Below are 19,955 nucleotides of genomic sequence, written 5' to 3' on the forward strand. Positions count from 1 at the left end.
CTTCAAATGTTCCCTCCCTCTCTCCCCCCCTGACCCTGGCGCCACACAGGGGCTCATATCAATAGGAAAGTAGAAGCTACAATGCACTTCCCCCTGGAGTGGAGGGTTGTGGGAGCGTTCCTAATTCAGTTAGGGAGGACATGAGTGGGTTTGCTCATCAAGTTGTTAGAGTAAAACAATTCAGATGAATCAGCAAGCAAATCTGTCTTTTTTATTAGCCATCTTACCCTTCCGTTCCCCTTTTTCCTCCTCTCTATTTCACTGCAGTAGATTAGCAAACATGCACACGCACACGCCCAAAATGTAAAGGCAGTGGCATGTCTGAAAAGTTTCCAGGGTCATTGTGTCAAAGCTTTTGTAAGAGTTTGTAGGTTGGACTGCAGGGCGATGGAATCAAAAAGAGAGAGTGAAAAACAAAGGAAGGACTGCTGTCCTTCCGGCGCTTGTGTTTTCTTTGCTCTCTGTGGCAGTAATGGTCTCTGTCTGCCTGGGTCTGCAGGTAAGCAGGGTGAAGGGAGGGGGGTGACTCCCCTCAAAGCCAGACAGTGAGAGAGTAGAGGAGGGGGAAATTGAGTAATGCAGGTGGTTGTGTAGGTCTAGAGGACTGAGCCTGAATTCAGATGTGAAAGTAACACAAAACCAGGTGCTAGAGTGGAGAGAGGGAGGCCAGATTAAAAGAATGTGTATTTGTTGCCTGGCCATAAAGCAACAACCCCCCCTCCATGAGGTTTTTGTTTCACCGCTAATGGTCCAGGTTAATTGCACAGGTGACTCTCAGTAGGGGAACAGATGGGCTCAAATGTGTTCAAAAACAGTCTTCCTCTGCTCTTTATTCATATGTTTCTTTCTCATATACTCTCTGCTGGAGTCATGGGGGGCGACTGGGGTGAGGTTAACCTCTTACTGTTTTCCTCTCTTCCAGTGGTTTTAATTCATCAAAGACAAGGCCTGTAAGCACTCATTAGATCTCATTACAGTGCAAATTAGACTCAGGGATTGGCTACTGGAAGGATAGTAGAAAGAAGCGGATAAGAGACCCTGATTTTCCTTATGTCAAACACTTTAATTTGTTTAGGAATCAGAGTGCTTTGCTTTAATAAATTCAGAGGATACAGTATGTAGCTGTGATTGATTAAAATATGTGACTTTGACAAATGTCATTACTTTGTATGCTCGTACTGTTATTTCTCTATCTAATTAACATGCCACTGTTGTTACCATTTTCACTTGTGGTATAAGGGATGTCATAATTTGCCGATATATTAGAAACCCACACGTACCAGACACATGCTTTTTAGAATTCTAAAACGTATTTGTCTCTCTTTTCCCCCATGAATCACGAAGGCTGCATGCGAGCCATCAGAAATTGAGTTCTCAATCGATCCACTGTGTTTTTTCTCCCCTGCACAACATGCAGGAGATGACAGATAGCAAATTGAATTTATGAACAGGCTTTGTTGACACTGCTGCATAATTATAGAAATGCCATGCCTTTGGTGTTTAAAAAAAAAAGCCCAGCATTTTAGTCGAATACATACAATGTTTTTTGCTTGGATGATTGAAATGCTTTTGACACATTTTTGAGGCAACAGCTGTAATTTTACTTCGCAGTTATGTACTTGTTTTTTAATTAGTATAAATAAACAAATTAGATGTCAGGTTTTGCATAAATGTAGCTTGTTTGATTGATTCCTAAATGGTACTTGACTGAGGTTCAAAAGTTGTATATGGAGGCTTCCTGATGCATTGGTTTTCTGAAAGACTTGGCTGGATTCCTTTGTCTCCTCTGAACGATCTTGCCGTGATCAGCCATGAGTATAGGTCATCTTGCATCTAACATTAGTCGAGTACACTTTCTATCTGCCTCACGCTCGTCACGCCTAACTGTTTGTCAAAGACTAATCCGTCAGCTGAAAATGATGTCCCATAAATGATACAGTCGAACCAATAGACTTACAAATACAGAACATGCATCCGAATCACTTCAAATGTATAGGCAGGTTTTACAAGCAGAGGCAAAGGGTATGTGTGCCTGTCGGTGCATACTGCAGTATATGTTTTAGGAATAATTAAACGTGACACGGCTCAGGCCGTCAAGTATCCAGGAAGGTGTTTTACGACCTTGTGTCTTACCTCGCTCCACTAGTCTCTCTCAATAACCCACTCCACCAAGCACACCAGGAGAAACCCTGTTCACTTCCCTCACTCGCTGCCGCCCTGGCGCTGTCTTTCTCCCTATATGTCCTCCTCTCTCATTATACCCTCTACATCTTCCTCTCTGATAGTCACACTTACAATATATTTACGTATTCCTTTCCTATACTTCCATTTACAACTGTTGACACTCCACTTGGTGTTCAGCTGCTAGGGTTGATGAATGGTACATTGCAGCCATTTCCTTCCCTTTTGACTGTATTTTATTTATTTTTTATTAGGGGAAAAACGAATCTGTTTTTCTTTCATGCCAATCCTTCTGAGAGCACATTGCTCTTGTTATGCCTCCTAATTAGAACATGTGATGGTACCTCTTGTAAATATACAGCAGAGTGAGCCAATCCCTAGGGCTCATTGTCACATTTGGGTCAAGGTACCACCTGATATTCAGGTATAGAAGAGGGTGAATGAGAGACTGGATGTTGGCATGGATCAAAGGGAAAGATATGGAATAGGTACACCATCTCTCTCTGGGAGGTAAAGTTTCACATAGCTTTATTTTGGCTCTTAAAGGTTTAACTATTTAAGAAAGTACCTAAAAGTGCAAAAGCCGCAACCATGTTAAGCACTTCCACAAGCTTTAATAAGATCATTAAAGGACCCCGGGGCTGTCTGTTGAGGTGCCCACCAAGGTGTTTCATCACTGGAAGGGTTTGTCAATGTCTTGGGTCTTAGCCCATCTTAACCCATTTAGAAAGCAATTTCCTGTGAGCAAAGGGGATCTTTCCTCTTGAGAAAGATCTTTGGGAATAAAAGGTTAGCTTTCCTGTAATTCCCCAGCATGCAATCTACCACTGGTGCTAATGAGTAGCGGGTGAATATTTGCCCTAAGTTTAACAGCTCAAAATAAGACAAGACTAAATTGCAGGAATGAGGCAAACATGTCTACTAAAGCAATGCAATACAATAAATGATAAAGAATGTTTGCTCTGAGGATTACTGGAATAAGTCTAGTTAAATAATATTCAGTTTGATTTATTTTTCAACTAAGGGCTCCCTTGTCTTTGTTAAATAAAGGCACTTACATGCATATACAGTATAGGACTATATTAATAAGTTCATATAGTGTGAAAGCTCATTTGTGACCATTTTTTGCTTCGAGTAAGGTCTGCTCGAGTTTAAGCTCTGGTCCAATAGGACATAGTTAATTGAGCACCGTGGAGTGACTTGGGAGTATGTTTCCCATTTTAGTCATTGTGGGTCGTTGTGTCTGCATTCCTCTCTCTGAACCCCAGTCTACTACCGCTCCCAAGTCCTGGCCATTACAAATGATGAATTGTGCTACAGTTAAGCTAGAAGTAGGACAAATTCATCAAAGTCTCAGGTGCCCCCTGTGATGTCTAGGTCTCCATGAAGAAGGGGCTGTCAGAAAGTTTATTGTGCCAAGGTGGTTGTAGATAAATGTTTACCTGCCACTTAACACGTTCTACCTTCTGTCAGACACACCATGTGTCCTTGCTAGCCTACATAAGAAGAAGATAGCTAGAGATGTTGGAGTTGATACAGTTATAGAAGCTGCAAGTTGTTCACCTGGGTCCACAGTAGACAAAACCCATGCTCCCCCTTTTTAAACCAATGAGCTTGTTATCTAAGGTGTAGTGCTGCAATTTGAGATAAGCACTACTTGGCTCAGCTTTGGTTTTGTTCTGATAAAGCTGGTCTAATTAAGCTTGATTTAATCGGAATTGCTTTTAAGCACAGCACACAGCCGGAACATATACTTTCATTTATAAGTAGCCCTTGGGAAGGACTTGAGGAAGAAAGGCAAGGAATGAGATATAGACAGAAATGTGTGTGAGTATGAGTGAAGAGTTGCTTTGTTTAAATATATTAAGAATGTGTTTCTATTCTTAGTTGTTCTGTCTTCGTTCACTTGCATCAATGATTGCAGGTTAGTTGGTTTGTTGCTGGAGGAGAAGGTGAAAGCATAAGCAGGCCCTACTTTCTCTGATAATGGCAAAATATGTGCCATTATATTAATCGTGTAGCATTCTGTGTCAACGTGTTTTGTTCATAAATTCAATTTGACCGAGTGTCGTGTCTTTTTGGGAACACGAGAATAACAAAAGATTAATCACCACAGTGTCTGAAAAAGTGCTTTGTGCTGAAAGTAGCAGTTGTCTCCACTTATTGTCAAATATTACCCTTCTGCTCGAGCTCTTATCGCAGTACAAAAACAAGATGCCTGGACTCCGATGGTAAACATGGGAAAGAGCTAGTTCACTCATGTATGGAAAATAAGTCTCCAGCTCCACAATAAGTCACCCTAATGATCCTAGTTTAAAATAATGTCTGTTCTGGACCACAATGATAAAAAGGGTGTCCCTCTGACTCATTAGTAAAGATAGATGACCCAGATATGGAACATAAGCTTATTTTGTAACTCTCTTTCCGTATGCTGCATGTGCAGTGTGGGCACAACTTGTCATGCTGTTGGCCTCATAGCACTTTACGTGTCTCCTACCTGTCTTTTCACCATGCAGGCCAACTGCCTCCAGTTTCATGGATCCGCACGACAGCTAAAACCGTGGGCAGGGGGAATGTTTTTCGAAGGCCGGTCCTGGTGTCATTGGCTGAACAATGATAGAGCGCCCGGGTATCGAGCGGCTCCCCACTAAATCTTTGTAAAGAGCACTTAGCTCCCCTGCGTTAGCCACAGAAAGAATATCTGTCAATGACCATCAGTGGATGCTTTCATCCTGAGGCTCCTCTGCCTGTATTAGTTGCTAAAGTCTAAGTGTATTTTTCCTCCTCTAAAACTGTTTACTGAAAAAAAAGGACAGGCCTGAGTGACAGGCCTCTGTCTCACTCAGGCCTGTGCTCTATAAAAGACTTGTTTATTCATTCAGCGCACTCTTGTTTTGATGTAAGGTGATTGTTTATGCACCTTTAGTTAGAGGGCATCCATTGTTTCCACTCCAGAATACCTAGAATTAGACCAGTCGTGTGTGTGTGTGTGTGTGTGTGTGTGTGTGTGTGTGTGTGTGTGTGTGTGTGTGTGTGTGTGTGTGTGTGTGTGTGTGTGTGTGTGTGTGTGTGTGTGTGTGTGTGTGTGTGTGTGTGTGTGTGTGTGTGTGTGTGTGTGTGTGTGTGTGTGTGTGTGTGTGTGTGTGTGTGTGTGTGTGTGTGTGCGTTTGTACCATAGACTGTATATATAAAGGTTTGTACATGTAAAGACTATGCATGTTATTATGTAATTAGTTATCTTAATGTATGTTTGGTCCAGTAACCATGTTTGCCTCTATCATGTGTTCTTTTACAGAGGGAGATGAGACTGGTGTAATGGATAGCCTAATGGAAGCCCTGCAGTCCGGAGCTGCCTTCCGTGATCGGAGAAAAAGGACACCGCGAAATGGTATGTGCCAATTTATACTCTCACCTGTGTGCAGAAAGGACCCTAACCCTTCTAGTTGTTAATAGTTTCCTTTTCATCACATGCAACAATCTTTGCTCTACAGTTTGTATATACTTAGTGTGTAGTCCTATGTCTTTTGTCTGGTTCCAAGGATTCATGATTGGTACACACATTAAACAGTAACATATGTACAATGAAGAAAAGCTGTCACAGAAACAAGTACATGTGTGACCCAGTGCAGGTCATTAGCAATGTATTGTCCCTTTGCCATTCATAAAGCACTTATGATAATGTAGCCATGCTGGCTGCAGTTGGACCGAGGCTGATTTAGTGTCATCCTGGTGTTAAAACATTTCATTCTGCCACGTTGAATAGCCTGTACCCAGGTGAGTTCCACCTGGTCGGGGTGTCAGGGTCAATTCATATGCAAGTCATAGTTCTGTGGAAGAGCCACAGGTGCTGCCATTTCCACAGTGGCAATCATGGTAGAAAAAAAAGAGGAGAGAAAAATCAGATCATAGCTGGATAAGGTGAGTCTGCAACAGACAGGCTACACACTGCAAAGCGAGCAATACAAATGAACATATCATTTTAAGCTTCAGCAAGTAATTTTCTGTCTAATATATATTATAAAAGGGTTAGTGGGCAAAATGTACAATTGGGATTTACAATTGCAAATCGACTGTCATGTACTCTTTGTTTAAAGTGACAATTAGTGTCATGTCTGATTATCTATTGTTATTATAAGCAGAATTAGTCAAATAAGATATATGTTCTGATGGTGTACAATATGTGGTCCATTTGAATTGATATAAAGAAGATCATTATTTATTTACAGATAAGTAAGGGGGGAAAGTTACCCGTTTGATGACAAGGCCAGGACATATTGTCCCGCTTGTTCTAACACTGCCTGGGCCACATTATCACACTTAAACAACCCTTTGCGCTATGATCATGGGCAATGTAATGCAAGTTATGATACATAATTATGTGTTAATGTTTTTGTTAATCAAAGACCATGTCTAAATATATAATGCATGACAGATCATGTAACTTCATTATAAACCTCATCAAAATAATTCTGACACTTACTCACACACACTTCACTCTTATGTCAACACCTATAATTCTGCCTATCATTAAAAAAGAGCCAGCTACTTTCTTCACATCTTGTTCTTTCTTAGGATTGGATTTAACTTGAGTCTGTGTCTGTGTAAAAATGTGTGTGCAGCTTTTTAAGAAAAACTGTTTTTCACAAAACTCTGGGAGTGGATATGTCCTGCCTTATATCTGCAATGTGTCACCTCTGATGGCCTTTTCTCTTTCCCCTTTTCTCCATCCTTCCCTTCTTCTTGTTTTTCTGTTTTTTTTATTTGTATCACCAACATTGTTGCAGGTGATCAAAGCCCTTCCAGTCCATCCTCTCGGTGGCCGGGTGCTAACTATGGTAACAGAACACTAGGTGTGTGCATTAAAATACCTTTGTTAACCCACATAGAGCACGAACCTGCCTCTTGCTGCACTTCTCTTTGCTAGATAACTCACAAGTCCTTCCTTCTTTAAGCTGAGCTGGTCTACAACATGCAGAGAATTGTGCTGTGTTACTGAACTTGACTAGGCAACTGTTTAACAAGGTATAACATGTAAGATTAACTCTATGTAAAAATGCAACCATGGAAGTGTTAAATTCAATTGATTTACAGCCAAGACAACATCTGCTTGCTATTAACACGCAGCTCCTCATTGAGAAAAAAAGACATCTAAAATGTCCTAAACTTCAATTTTGCAATGTCATGTGAAAACATTGACTAATTATTACTGGTCTGTATTAGTACGTATTTAGCAAAGACCACAAGTAGAGCTTTACGTTGATATTATTCTCTCCCTTATGATCTGTGTTAGGAACCAATTCTCTTAGCACATATATATTTTTAGAGCAGACAATACAAAATAAATGCAACATGCCATTTTAAGTCTTGCCACAGCAGAGGTATGGCATAAGATAACATCACCCTAGTTTCTTGAAAACACATTAAAAAGTCATGCTTTTTGTTAATGGCCAAAAGAAATTCACAAACAAAATGATGCCCTGTGTTCATTAGAATAAAAGCGTGTGAAACAATTTTACAAATAACAGGTTCAAATAACACATATAACTTAAACATATTACTATTTCAAAACCAGTAATACATATTTGTTAAGCATAGCATACAATTAGCATGTGCAGTACAAGAGAAGGAAACTCTTTACTGGACAGCCTGTAATGGACAATAATGGTGCTGAACGACATGACGTCAATCGTACATTCAATACCTTTAAGATCCAATACAGTTAAGTACACTATTATTAAAGTTGCCCTTGTGTTAGCCCTTTGATCTGCAATGTTTAATCCTGTCACACTAACACAATACTGGCAGCGGTCACTTTACTTGAAGGAAATCATTTTTGATTTACGATGCATAATTTCTGCCTTGTAGAGCAGCTCCAGTTATCGTCTCATTGTCTTGCTCTTCCTGTTTGCCTATGTTGTCACAGCATGATATATAATTTGCTATCTTGTGGCAATGTTTAGGAAATGTTCTGCTGGAAACACCTGTCCAGTATACAAATAATGGTTTTGTGTGATATATTTCTTTATTTTTATTTCATCGTCTCACTGATGTGCAAAGCAACCTGGATACTTGTATGCCTGTTTCTGAAGGATTCTTGTCGTGTAAGCTATGCTGTGCAGGCCTACTTTTAGGCAAATTTGGCTTACAATGAATTGGCTGCAACTCGGCTGCGTGTTTCAAAAATGTCTCTCGCTATTATATATATTTGATCTGTTGTGTTTGCATGTCCAAGTACCTGACATTATGCTCGTGTCTTAATGGAGTATCTGTCAAAAGTCTATTGAGTGTTTCGCTAAACAAATGTCTTTATATACATGTATTTTCTCAGAAGAACCGTAGTTCAAATCAGAAGAAGAAACTTAAGGTAATTTAAGCAAAGCAAGGAGAGGACATTGGTTCGCTGACACATAGCTATGAACGTGGTGGATATGAGTTGCACAGCTTATGGACATACTAAATGACAATCTCTGGTTAGACGTGGGGATACTCATGAACCCCCAGAGTAGCGCCGCTATGTTGAATGTTTGAATGAACATGAGGGTTATGAATGCTTTCTTTGTTTTTGCCTGATATAAAATAGAACATTCTGTATAGCTGCAACCTAGTTTCTTATACTTGCTGGACAACTGTGCTTCTCAAGATGGCTCTCTCCCTGCATCAGCCCCTTCCCAGTGCACTTTTTCTGCTAGTACACATCACTATGCTACCACTGTGGGTCCCCGTTTACTGATATGGAACCTAAAGTATGGTTTGATAAACAGCTGCATGGATGCTCTACTCTGAGGTGGTGAGAGGGGAAAATCCTTTTGACATGCAGGCTCAATGGATTTTTTTTTTTTTAATGGAATGTGGAAATAAGTTCAGTTGCTATACAGCATAGGGTCCCCTTTCATGAGATGAAACATATCCCCCCTACGCTCTATAGCGATTCAACTCGTTTCCAGATCAGATTTAGAAAGCTTGCGGAGGGACAATCAAAAACCACTACACACAGTTTGAGGTAAAGGCAGTTTTTTTAAGGGTCTGTAAAAAGTAAACAGTTAAGTTCCCCAGTGACGGACAATTTGGTGACAAAAGACATTCCCGCCACTAAAAACGTTGGGTTTTTGTAAATGGAGAAACTTCCAAGTTCTAGTCAGTATTTACCGAATTCAGTTTTGACTTTCGGATCAGTACAGCAGCAATCATGTTTGTGTTCTTTTTTGGGTACATATTTGCTTTCTCCCTGACGTGCAGAATGACAGCTTTTCAGTCCCTGCATTTATTAGTGGAGAAGGTTCCTCGAGTAGTTGTATCAGACAGTGTGCCAAATCTATTCTATCCTGCTTGTCATGTCTGTTGTAATCTCATGCTTTAAAGCTTGATTAACCTTCTGTCATCCTCAAACGAGCAGCGGGCACCAGAGGGAGTCGCTCACTAGAATCTCCACTTACGTCAAAGAAGTTCATTTAAACCTGGCGTGTAGTTTTTGTCGTCCTTCAGGCTAAACTATAATGCCGTAGACTACCTCATGTGTCAGACAGAACATAATTCAAGGCGCCGCCAGTCACAATTACACCCAATTCCGGAAGCATTTCCCATTTCCTTGTCTCCACTTTGTGTAAGATGGAAAACCTAACCCGGGAGGCCATACTCATGTGTTATGCAATTACACCAGCCAGTCCTAATTCAACACACAGAAGCTGGATGGATTGATGGAGACCAGAAAAGCATTTATGTTGTGGGTTCAGTCTCATTTCAGGAAGATAATCTATCAAGTACTCAGTGGTGTTGAATCATGTTGGTTGAACACTGTATATCTTTTTGAAGACAGTGCGCTTTATATGTCAAAGCTCTACTTGAATAGCGATAGTAACTAAATGATACTCTTTATTGTGAGACAGTTACCTGGGTATCTTGCAAGAGATTGGAGGGTAGAGGGCAGGAGCTTCTCATACATCCTGGCTCATCGATTTTCGGTCAGGGATGAAAGCCACAGACTCAGTAGGTCTTTCATGGGGGACATCCCAAAAGACACATCAATCAGATTTCAAAGAGGACCAAGCTAATCTTATTTATTTACTGCCTTTTCAACGTCATTACAATCCCAAACCAGGACCTATCTCCTTTCCTCTGCCCTACTCTCTTCACCTTCACAAGTCAGTCCATCAAAAGTTCCCTCCTGTGTTCTATATAGTAAGCCTCTTAAGGACTTATTTGACATTGAAGAGGGAGGGATCATCTCGTTCCCATTAAAAAATAGAGATGCAATGATATAATGCTTGTCAGGGTTACGGAATTTCAGCCCAACTGTCTAATCCCCCGAGGCCTCGCAGTTAATTCAGCCGGTCAGGCCAGAGAGTGGGCCCCCTGTAAGTGTAATGAATATTAAATTATCTATTTTCTCTCATGACATTTTAAAGGGAAGAAAGGGGATACATGTGCAAGGAGGCAGATGAAAAGACTAAAGGGAAGTGTCTGTAAGAAGGAGACGGTGGCAACAATAAAGAATGGCCTCTGGTTCTCTTACATTCCCTAACCCCTTTTTTGACTTATATGATCTTTTAATACTTATTTCTTATGTGTTTGTTATCCACATCACCCTGATGTAGACAGCCATACTATGTTCAGCCTGGCAGCTCATCTTCTCATCTTTCCCCTGATCTGGTGGCAAATCACCCATTTGTTTCTTAAATTACATCACAGGATGCGATAGTGATCGCAATTCCCTTAGCAATTAATTTGCTCACACATATGTTGTACCCATCGCTTTATCTCTCTCTTGTTGTCTCTCAACCTCTGCAGCAGTTGTTCTCCTGTACTGTTTCACACGTACACATGTGCAAGCTTGTGTCACATATCAGATAGGGACTGTTGCTGTAGGCTCTCTGAGTTGAGGACTAAAGCCTTTTGCCTCCAGAAGCTCCTGGCTTCCACTTCAGGGCGTTGATAGATGTTATTCATTGCGGCGACCCCAGAGGTGATCCTACAGGAAGTAGAGCCAATATGATTTGTGGCTATGAGACCCAGAGGGTGTGGGTACTTTTTTTTCCTGTAGCTTGGATTGCTTAGTAGATGGGAGATATCAATAGAGTAGATGGGAGCACAGCACTGTAGAGACGTGCTGGTCTAAACCTATCACCTGCTTCTCATAGATAAGGATATTTTTCAACAGCCAAAGGGAAAGGCATATTGAAAAGGACTGAGGCATGGACAGCCACTACATTTACATTTTGACGTCCGAGGGCATAGACAAAGCCATTGTCCCGATCATTGACCCATAGGGCCTTTCTCTGGACCCGATCATTTTTTATCCACAGCCGACACCCCATCATGGAAATATAGATGAAGATTTGATGTACCATTTGAGTACCCTTGACGCATAACTGATCCGTTGCTTGACTCTGCCAAGAAATGAAATACAGTTAGTGAAGTGTGACATGGAGCCATTTTGGGAGGATAAATTAGGGGTCTCTCGCCCCTGCCCCTGCTATTAAGTACCCCCCTTTGCTGTTTGAAATATACTGAAGGTATCAACTTTAGTACAGGGTATCGACAGGGGGCTGTCTGCTTGCCTTTTTGATGTCTTTATGCCCTTTTACAACTCCATGTCTGAGACTTATCATGTGGAGCCTATAGCTACCCATAGTAACACTTAATAAATAAAGTCAATGACCTGGTCTTATTATAGACTCAGAACTCTCAACAAATGTGCCACGTATTGTCTTATGTCTTAATTGCATAGGTCCTCATTGATGTAAAAAGTACTCAGCCCTCTTGCCATTGGAACATCAACAACTGCAGAGCAAAAAATGTCTACTAGCTTATCATATTCAATAATATCCTGGAGCGTTTGCAGTGGGCTGTGTTTTTTCCTTGCTCACTCTCCAAACAATATTGGCTTTCAAGTATGTGGGCAGTTATGAAAGGTCACCCTAAGTGTAAATTGTCAATGCTAGATCAATTTTGGAGGGCAAATAGGCTTTGGAGGCCCCATAATGGAAGGTTTCATCTTATTTTTACCCAGGGCACACTCACACAATAAGATTGATAGCGTTCATTGTTTGATGAATTCCTAATAGACCTATAAACTTGCGGAGCTTGAAGCCAAAGGAATGCCTGTGAATGTCCGACCGTCCCACTAGCTGAAAAATTGCCCTCATATAATTCCAATGGAATCTCGCCCAGGCCATCATGCTTAGTGTTGAAGGATGGGTGACTTGTGTCGGTTGAATTAAACCTTATTTATCGCTCATTAGGCATACAGCAGGGCCAACTGATGATCGGCTAGAGAACAAATAATGTGCAGTGGAATAGCATGCCATCCTGTATGGTTGTGTGTTCCACTGACAATAGGAGGCAGTGCCAGAATAAAAGGCTGCTTCCTCTGCTGTCATCCTCATGTTTGTTTTTTTACCACCTTAATGTGGCTATCATTGAATTATAAGATATAATGTCTAGGCTGATGTTTGCATTTGAAGTGTCAGTCACAATCCACAATCTGTCAGCCTCAATGAGGTGGAATTAATATTTTACATTCCCATTAGGTTGGCTTGAAGTCTGTAATAAGGAGGTATATAAAAGTAACTGCGTCCAGGCGAAGAATGATCATAGTAATTCCCAAGTGATACAGACAAAAGAGAATGTGTCAAATGATGTTAAATGTTTCATTTAATGGGACATGCTATTTAAGGTGATGTTTGGAATAAGGCTATTAAAGAAATTGCAATTCTGAAATACATCTAAAAATCGGTAGATCGGGCAGCATTGCTTTCCTGAGTTTTCCACAATTAATAGTGTTACAAAATGAATTCAACAGGTTTTGCAGTGGTGTTGATTAAGTCATACTGCCCTTGTCTGAAGTGCAAGGAAGTTGTGCTTCCAGCGTTGGAGTTATTTGAATATGCTAATTTCGAGAATATCTCAAAATCCACCAAAATGAATAAAGCATAATTAGTTAACAAAGTTTCTGAGATGATTTTGGCAGCAAGTGAAAGTGACACCGGCATTAACACTTTACATTGTTCCCTGTGATATAACACATCGAACACTATCAGCATGTAACCTTCATTTAGTTGGAAGGTAGAAACACAAGAGCAAAAAAAATAATTATGATAATTTATGCAAATAAATGATTATGCATTTGGGAATGAAGATATGTGCGTGATAAAACATAACTAATAAAAGAACAAACCCAAGTTACTTTTGTAGTTTATTGTTGACGTTATGAGATAAGTTGATGTATAATAGGAATCTTTCATTTCCAATGTTCAAGTGTTAAAGCCTTAGTGCCTGACAGACTTTCCTTGCCTTATTTTAAGATTGTGAGCAACAAAATAAAGGTAAAAGGTTCATTATTTATGATGCCTCTTAGAACATGTTATTGGATTAACTTGCACCCTTTAATTAACACTAGTTTAAAAGTGTAAAATACAATGTTTGGCATTAATAATCCTCCCACACTCTTAGTGGGATATGCACACGTTGCACATTTTTACAGCCAAGGTGTAAAAAAGTAATGGCTGTCTGAACAACAAAATCAAAAGCTCAATAATAAGCATATCATTGTTAGAGACATGAAAAAACACAGACTTTCAGGCCAAGAAGAAGTCTGTTCTTTTTTGAGTGATGGTCGCTATTGGATCAGTGAACATCTATATACAGGGTTCGTACGGGTGTTTAAAATCCTTGAAAATGCTTGAAATTTGACGTGCTGTTTTCAAGGTTGGGAAAGTGCTTGCATTTTGGGAATGGTGCTTGAAATTGAGATAAAGTGCTTGAAAATGTAAATGCTTTACTTTTACAAAAAATTGCTGTCTGACTGAATAGTTCGCTTTTTAGATTAAAAGAAAATAATTGCTTCCTACATAAAACAGCTCCGCTGCACCTTGCAAGTGTTTGTGTCACGTGTGACCTGGGCATTCTGATGAGAGTGATAGATGACTGTGTGCCAGGAGGTTGCCGTTTCAATGAGCGTTGGCTAGCAGAAGACCAATACAAGCCATGGCTAAGAGTAGGGTCAAGCCCACGAGTAGCCTCCTGCAAAGTTTGCAACAAATAACGATGCGAGAGTCTGCGCTGACGAGTCATGAAAGGTACGCCGTAGAAGAGCATTTTAGGTTAGGCTAACGTTGCATGTTACGTTTGTTTAAGCTAACGTTAGCTAGCTGAATAGCAAACTCCATGAGGGATAATAATAATTGCAGGGGACAATCATTTCAGAGGAGCGTTACAGTCGCCATCCTGTGGTGTTCAGAGGATGAAGCACTCACGGCATTTCGTGTTACATAGTCATGAAATATAATCTATTGATTCGACACAGAGCGATTTTGAAAGCAATGTATTTCTACTGGTAGTATGTTTCGTGCCTAAACCAAATGTGACTTGCTCTATCGAAATCAGTCACATTGACCCGAAGACACATTTTCGTTTGTATTACTGGTCTGGGGGAAGCTCGCGAGTGCGTTTGTGTTTATTGCGTTTGTGTTTATTGCGTTTGTGTACCGGGGAAACACTCACAAGAAACACCGGCTGTTGTTATGCTTGCTGTGACGTTAAATTAGTCCGTTCTCCGCTTGTAATTATGCCGAAGCTTCAAAGTTGTATTTATCATCTGCATTTGCCGAAACAAGTTTAATATTTTGAAAGCCAAGACTTTGTTTATTTGAAAACAGATGAAAACAAACTGTCTTTTATATAAAATTGAAGTATTATAGTAAAACTACATTTTGTTTTAATCCCATGTAATTGTAGAATGAACACAGTCTTCCTTTGAAGATGTATAAGTCAGGAGTCTTGAGTAGTCAGCATTACCTAAAGTCGTTGTACACATTTGTACATATTATTTTCCACTTGTTACCATTGTGAGTCTATTTGTATGCAGCTCTGCGTGATTTTGTGGCTACAATTCAGGCTAATACACTACCAGAGGTGGATCAGTACTCAGATGTTGTACTTGAGTAAAAGTAGAAGTACTCAGATCTTGTAGTGAAATTATAAGTGCTCAGATATTGTACTTAGTAAAAGTAGAAGTACTCAGATCTTGTACTTGAGTAAAAGTAGAAGTACTCAGATCGTGTACTTGAGTAAAAGTAGAAGTACTCAGATCTTGTTCCTGAGTAAAAGTAGAAGTACTCAGATCTTGTACTTGAGTAAAAGTAGAAGTACTCAGATCTTGTACTTAGTAAAAGTAGAAGTACTCAGATCTTGTACTTGAGTAACAGTAGAAGTACTCAGATCTTGTTCTTGAGTAAAAGTAGAAGTACTCAGATCTTGTACTTGAGTAAAAGTAGAAGTACTCAGATCTTGTACTAGAGTAAAAGTAGAAGTACTCAGATCTTGCACTTAGTAAAAGTAGAAGTACCAGAGTGTAGGAATACTCTGTTACAGTAAAAGTCCTGCATTCAAAATGTTCCTCAAGTGAAAATAGAAAAGTATTCTCATCAAAATATAGTGAAAGTAGCGACAGTAAAAGTATTGATTGTTTGATTGGTCCATTTCAGAATAATATATATGATATGTTTTATAATGATTGATCATGAAAGTGTTCTCAGAGCTGGTGAAGGTGCAGCTAGTCTGAAGTACTTTGTAGACTGCAGGGTAGCTGGTGGATTTACTCCAGGTGGAACTAAAGTCTGATTCAACACTTGATTATATTTCACATCATTCATCCACATCTGTGAAGTAACTAAAGGTGTTAAATACATGTAGTGCAGTAGAAGTACACCATGTACCTCTGAACTGTAGAGGAGTAGAAGTACACCATGTACCTCTGAACTGTTGTGCAGTAGAAGTACACCATGTACCTCTGAACTGTAGAGGAGTAGAAGTACACCATGTACCTCTGAACTGTAGAGAAGTAGAAGTACACCATGTACCTCTGAACTGTAGTGGAGTAGAAGTACACCATGTACCTCTGAACTGCAGTGGAGTAGAAGTACACCATGTACCTCTGACTTGCGTTCACTACCAACCTAAAAGTACCTCAACAATTAATCAATAATGTATTGAAAAGTTATTTGGCTGATTGTTGTATATCGGCTCAGCCAGGTATTATGGAAGGCCCAGTCTACGTACAGATCACTAATTTTGAAATATTAAACTTAGTTTTCTTTTCTTTAATTTTTCATCCTCGTGTAGAATGCTATCACGAAACACACATTTGGTTGTTTATAGCATAAAGAACATCTGATTTAATGTGAGGTAGGGAAATAATCATTTGAGTATGTGTATATAAATATGTAATTTACAACAGCTGTAAGATGCTTGAAAAGCTGGAAAATGCACCTTGAAAATGCTTGAAAAGTGCTTGAATTTGACTTTGGAAAAGGTGTAAGAACCCTGTATATAGTTCAGTTACAGGCGGACCGCGGTTCGGATCCGGACCCAGACGTCGACCTATACGGACCCGCACCAATAATCAATAATAATAATAACAATAATAATTTCAATTTATATAGCGCCTTTCACGAAACCCAAGGACGCTTTACAATGGGAAGCAACAAAACAAAAGTAATAATAATCATACAGATACATAGGCTGAAGAAAACAAAACAGGAACAGGTTGCTGAGTACTGTATATTAGTTGAGGCCAAAGGCCTGAGTATATTAATACATTAATAGGGGATTTCAATTTTGACGGGGCGATTCAATTTTAACCACCACCGACAGGGAGCGAAAGAGACGAGTGAGAGATACAGGGAGAGAAACACAGAAGAAGAGACGAGACAGCGACAGAGAGAAGCGGAGAGGAAAGTAAGTGAAGAGAATAATTAGCGATACAGGGAGAGAAGCGGAGAGGAGAGTGAACAGGCGTGTTAGCGGCAGACAGGGAGAGACACATAATTACACATGGTGCTCTCCAAGATGAGGAACGTGAACAGTGAGAACAGAGCTTTTAACCCTGAGTGGACTCGTTCATGTTCATCCTGCCACTGGGAGCACAGCACCAGTGAGTCTCATTTGTTCAGAGACCGTGGCGCTCATTAAAAGTGCCAACACGCCACTATGAGACAAAACACAAAGTGTTTGACCAAACATTCCCTCTCAAGTCAGAACTGAGGTCACATAAAATAAGCAGTCTCAGAGCCCGATATGATCAGCCCACCAGGATCAAAATGAAAACCAAATATCGTTCCAGGGCAGGCTAACCGAGGCTAACCAATGAGCACCTGCATGTGTGTATGAGAATGGCTCTGACACCATTTCAGCCCAGATTTAAACTCCTGGCAGGACAAGCTGGAGCTCAATTCTCGCACTGAACAAAAAAAAGTGTGATTCAATATATATCACACTAATTCATAAAGCAACTTAGACAGTTTGATGTTCCGGACCTTTGCATGTGGACATTTTCTCTAACTGGATCTCGTTGAATACCCCTGATCTATATAAATAGTACAGCTGTTCAGACTTATGACTGAAACAAAATATGTAGATATGTTATAGGCAATTCAATTATGCCAAACACAAAAGAGAGGGAAACAGATGACGCTTAGACGGTACATTTAGACAGTAAAAAAAGATCACTGAGACTTTCAATCTATTTGACCTCAACAAGGGTTGAAAGACAAAGAAGGTGTGATGTCAGGTATGTTGTGGTGAGAGAGGTATGTATGTGACAGGGACAAGGCACAATGTAGAGGCATGGAATAAAGTTAAATGGAGTGGGTGTGCAGTAAAAGACAGATGCATCGATAGTGATAGCTATAAAGAGTTAAAGAGGGCAGGATAGACCTAGAGGGTTAAATGAAGGAACAAAGCAGAATAACACATAATACCCCCCTCTACACACACACACACACACACACACACTCTGGATGTGCAATCAGCAAGAATGCTCTCTAAACTCAGGCACTCCCCATCCAGTCAAGCATGATTGTGCTTGACATGGTTCCATCACTAATGCTGACTGATGCCCATTTGCGAGCCTCTTCATATTTATTTATTTATCTGTTTATTTGCGTCAATTTTATTTATTGATGGGCCTCAAGGATGTGATGGTGAATCTCCATTTGCTCATATAGAGATGGCATAAACGGAAAGCTAAAATGGTACATTTACACGTGGATGAACAAAAGACGGCGGGGGGACAGAGTTCACCTTTTTCAAATTCCAGCAGTTGAAAGAGCTATTCCTTTCTGGTAATGGAAAAGTGATACGGCCCATTTAGTTACACTAATCCCAATGGTTTAGCCGCTTCTCTATGTTTTATTTCCTTTTATCTCTTTGTCTTTCTTCATTCGTTCCTTTGACTTCTATTTGGTTAGTGTCTGATGGATGGATTTGAGTGGGGTCAAATTACTCCCTGTAGGAGTTTCCCAATATTCAGCGGCACTCAGAGCCACATTAAGTGCATGCAGCACGTTGCAGTTGACCACCAAATACCCATAAGGGGTTTTAAATGCACGCTCTATTTAATGCCTAGTGTTTACAAAACCACCTTTTTCGTCCAAATAGATTTGTGTTAGTTTTTTGTGCTATGTTTTTTTATTTTGTTATAGCTTTACATATTGTTTATTTTGGTTTCTAAAATGTTGTGCCTTTGCTTATCATTATAACATTGGATGTTACAATTAGAATGTAATGAGTGTAAGTTTAATTGATGTTTATTCTCACAATGACATATTTGCTGTTGTAAGCTACTGAGGGAACGGCGATGCTTAATTACCCACAAGTGTACAATTTGAGACCATTAGCTTTGGAAGCCAATATCTGGCCAAATGTCTGCCAGAGGACCTTTGTCTTATAGATAGAAATGGCTGAGGAAATTGTATTTTAACTAACTACACTTCAGTTGCATACATTGCTATCATTAGATTAATCAAAATCAGCTGTCTTAATCTACAATTCTGATTAACATTGTTATGCAAGTCTGAGATCAGCTGCGACAAAATATAAATGGAGATTACGCAGCTGATTTAAAAGTGATATTGTCTAATAAAACTGGGTTAAGGGGATCTTCTTTGAGAGGGGATCAGTTGTCTGACTTGAGATTCACTTTTGTAGGATTAATAGTAGAGGATAAAGAGACAGAGAAACCAAATCACAGTGTTTGCCTGTGCACCTTTTGTATCTCAGAGCAATTGTATCCTTCCCCTGGTGGTTGAAGAGGAAACAAATGGGTTACAACTCCACAACACATTCTGCAAAGGTCCCAAGATGATATGATGAGCAACCGAGCTCATTCAGTAAGAGCTGATTGGCATCTGTGCTCTTACGGAGACACGGATCCCACCCAACTGCATCCGTGAGTTCATTCGAATTCATCCAAAACAGTTGCCGTGCTGAGAAGGTAGGGAGCACATAAACAAGAAGGGAACACAACAGCTTGGTATTCATGAATTCCATAAATTACAATGTCACTCCCCTAAGAGATGACGAATATGTCAAGTTTAAAAATAGACAGTTTGCCACAGAGTTCAGACCCTCTTCCTCCGGTGGATGGTAAAGGGTAGATATTTGTGTGTTGAGTGTGTGTTGGAGTGACAGCGTAGTCTGTCTTGACAGTTGGCGGGTATATCTGCACAGATATAATTGTGTCTGATGTATGTGTGTGTACAATAAATGTCTTTGTTTCCGTGTGTGTATTTGAGCGGGTTTACGGTATGTAAAAGTAGCTCAGATTCTGTGTAAGGGTGAAGGCCTGAGAAGTAGTCCAACCGTACAGAGGGTCATGCATTAGTGGAAAAGCCTTTGGAGGTTGCTGAGTTTGTAACATCTGCACCCTGAAGGCATTGCCAGCTAAGTAAAGGATGAGGCTGCACACTGCATTACCTCAACTATTATTATTATTATGT

At 40.1% G+C, this 19,955-nt stretch overlaps 1 protein-coding gene across 1 annotated transcript in view; it reads left to right on the top strand.

The window, feature by feature from the left end:
* Positions 1-19,955, top strand: part of diaph2 (diaphanous-related formin 2) — a 429,613-nt gene that overhangs the window by 360,699 nt on the left and 48,959 nt on the right. The window contains exons 29-30 of the mRNA XM_034093628.2: positions 5,477-5,569; positions 6,966-7,016. Coding sequence (XP_033949519.1) covers positions 5,477-5,569; positions 6,966-7,016 — 144 coding nt within the window. The remainder of the gene's footprint in view (positions 1-5,476; positions 5,570-6,965; positions 7,017-19,955) is intronic.

The sequence above is a fragment of the Pseudochaenichthys georgianus genome, chromosome 10, assembly GCF_902827115.2.
Source record: "Pseudochaenichthys georgianus chromosome 10, fPseGeo1.2, whole genome shotgun sequence".
NCBI lineage: Eukaryota > Metazoa > Chordata > Actinopteri > Perciformes > Channichthyidae > Pseudochaenichthys > Pseudochaenichthys georgianus.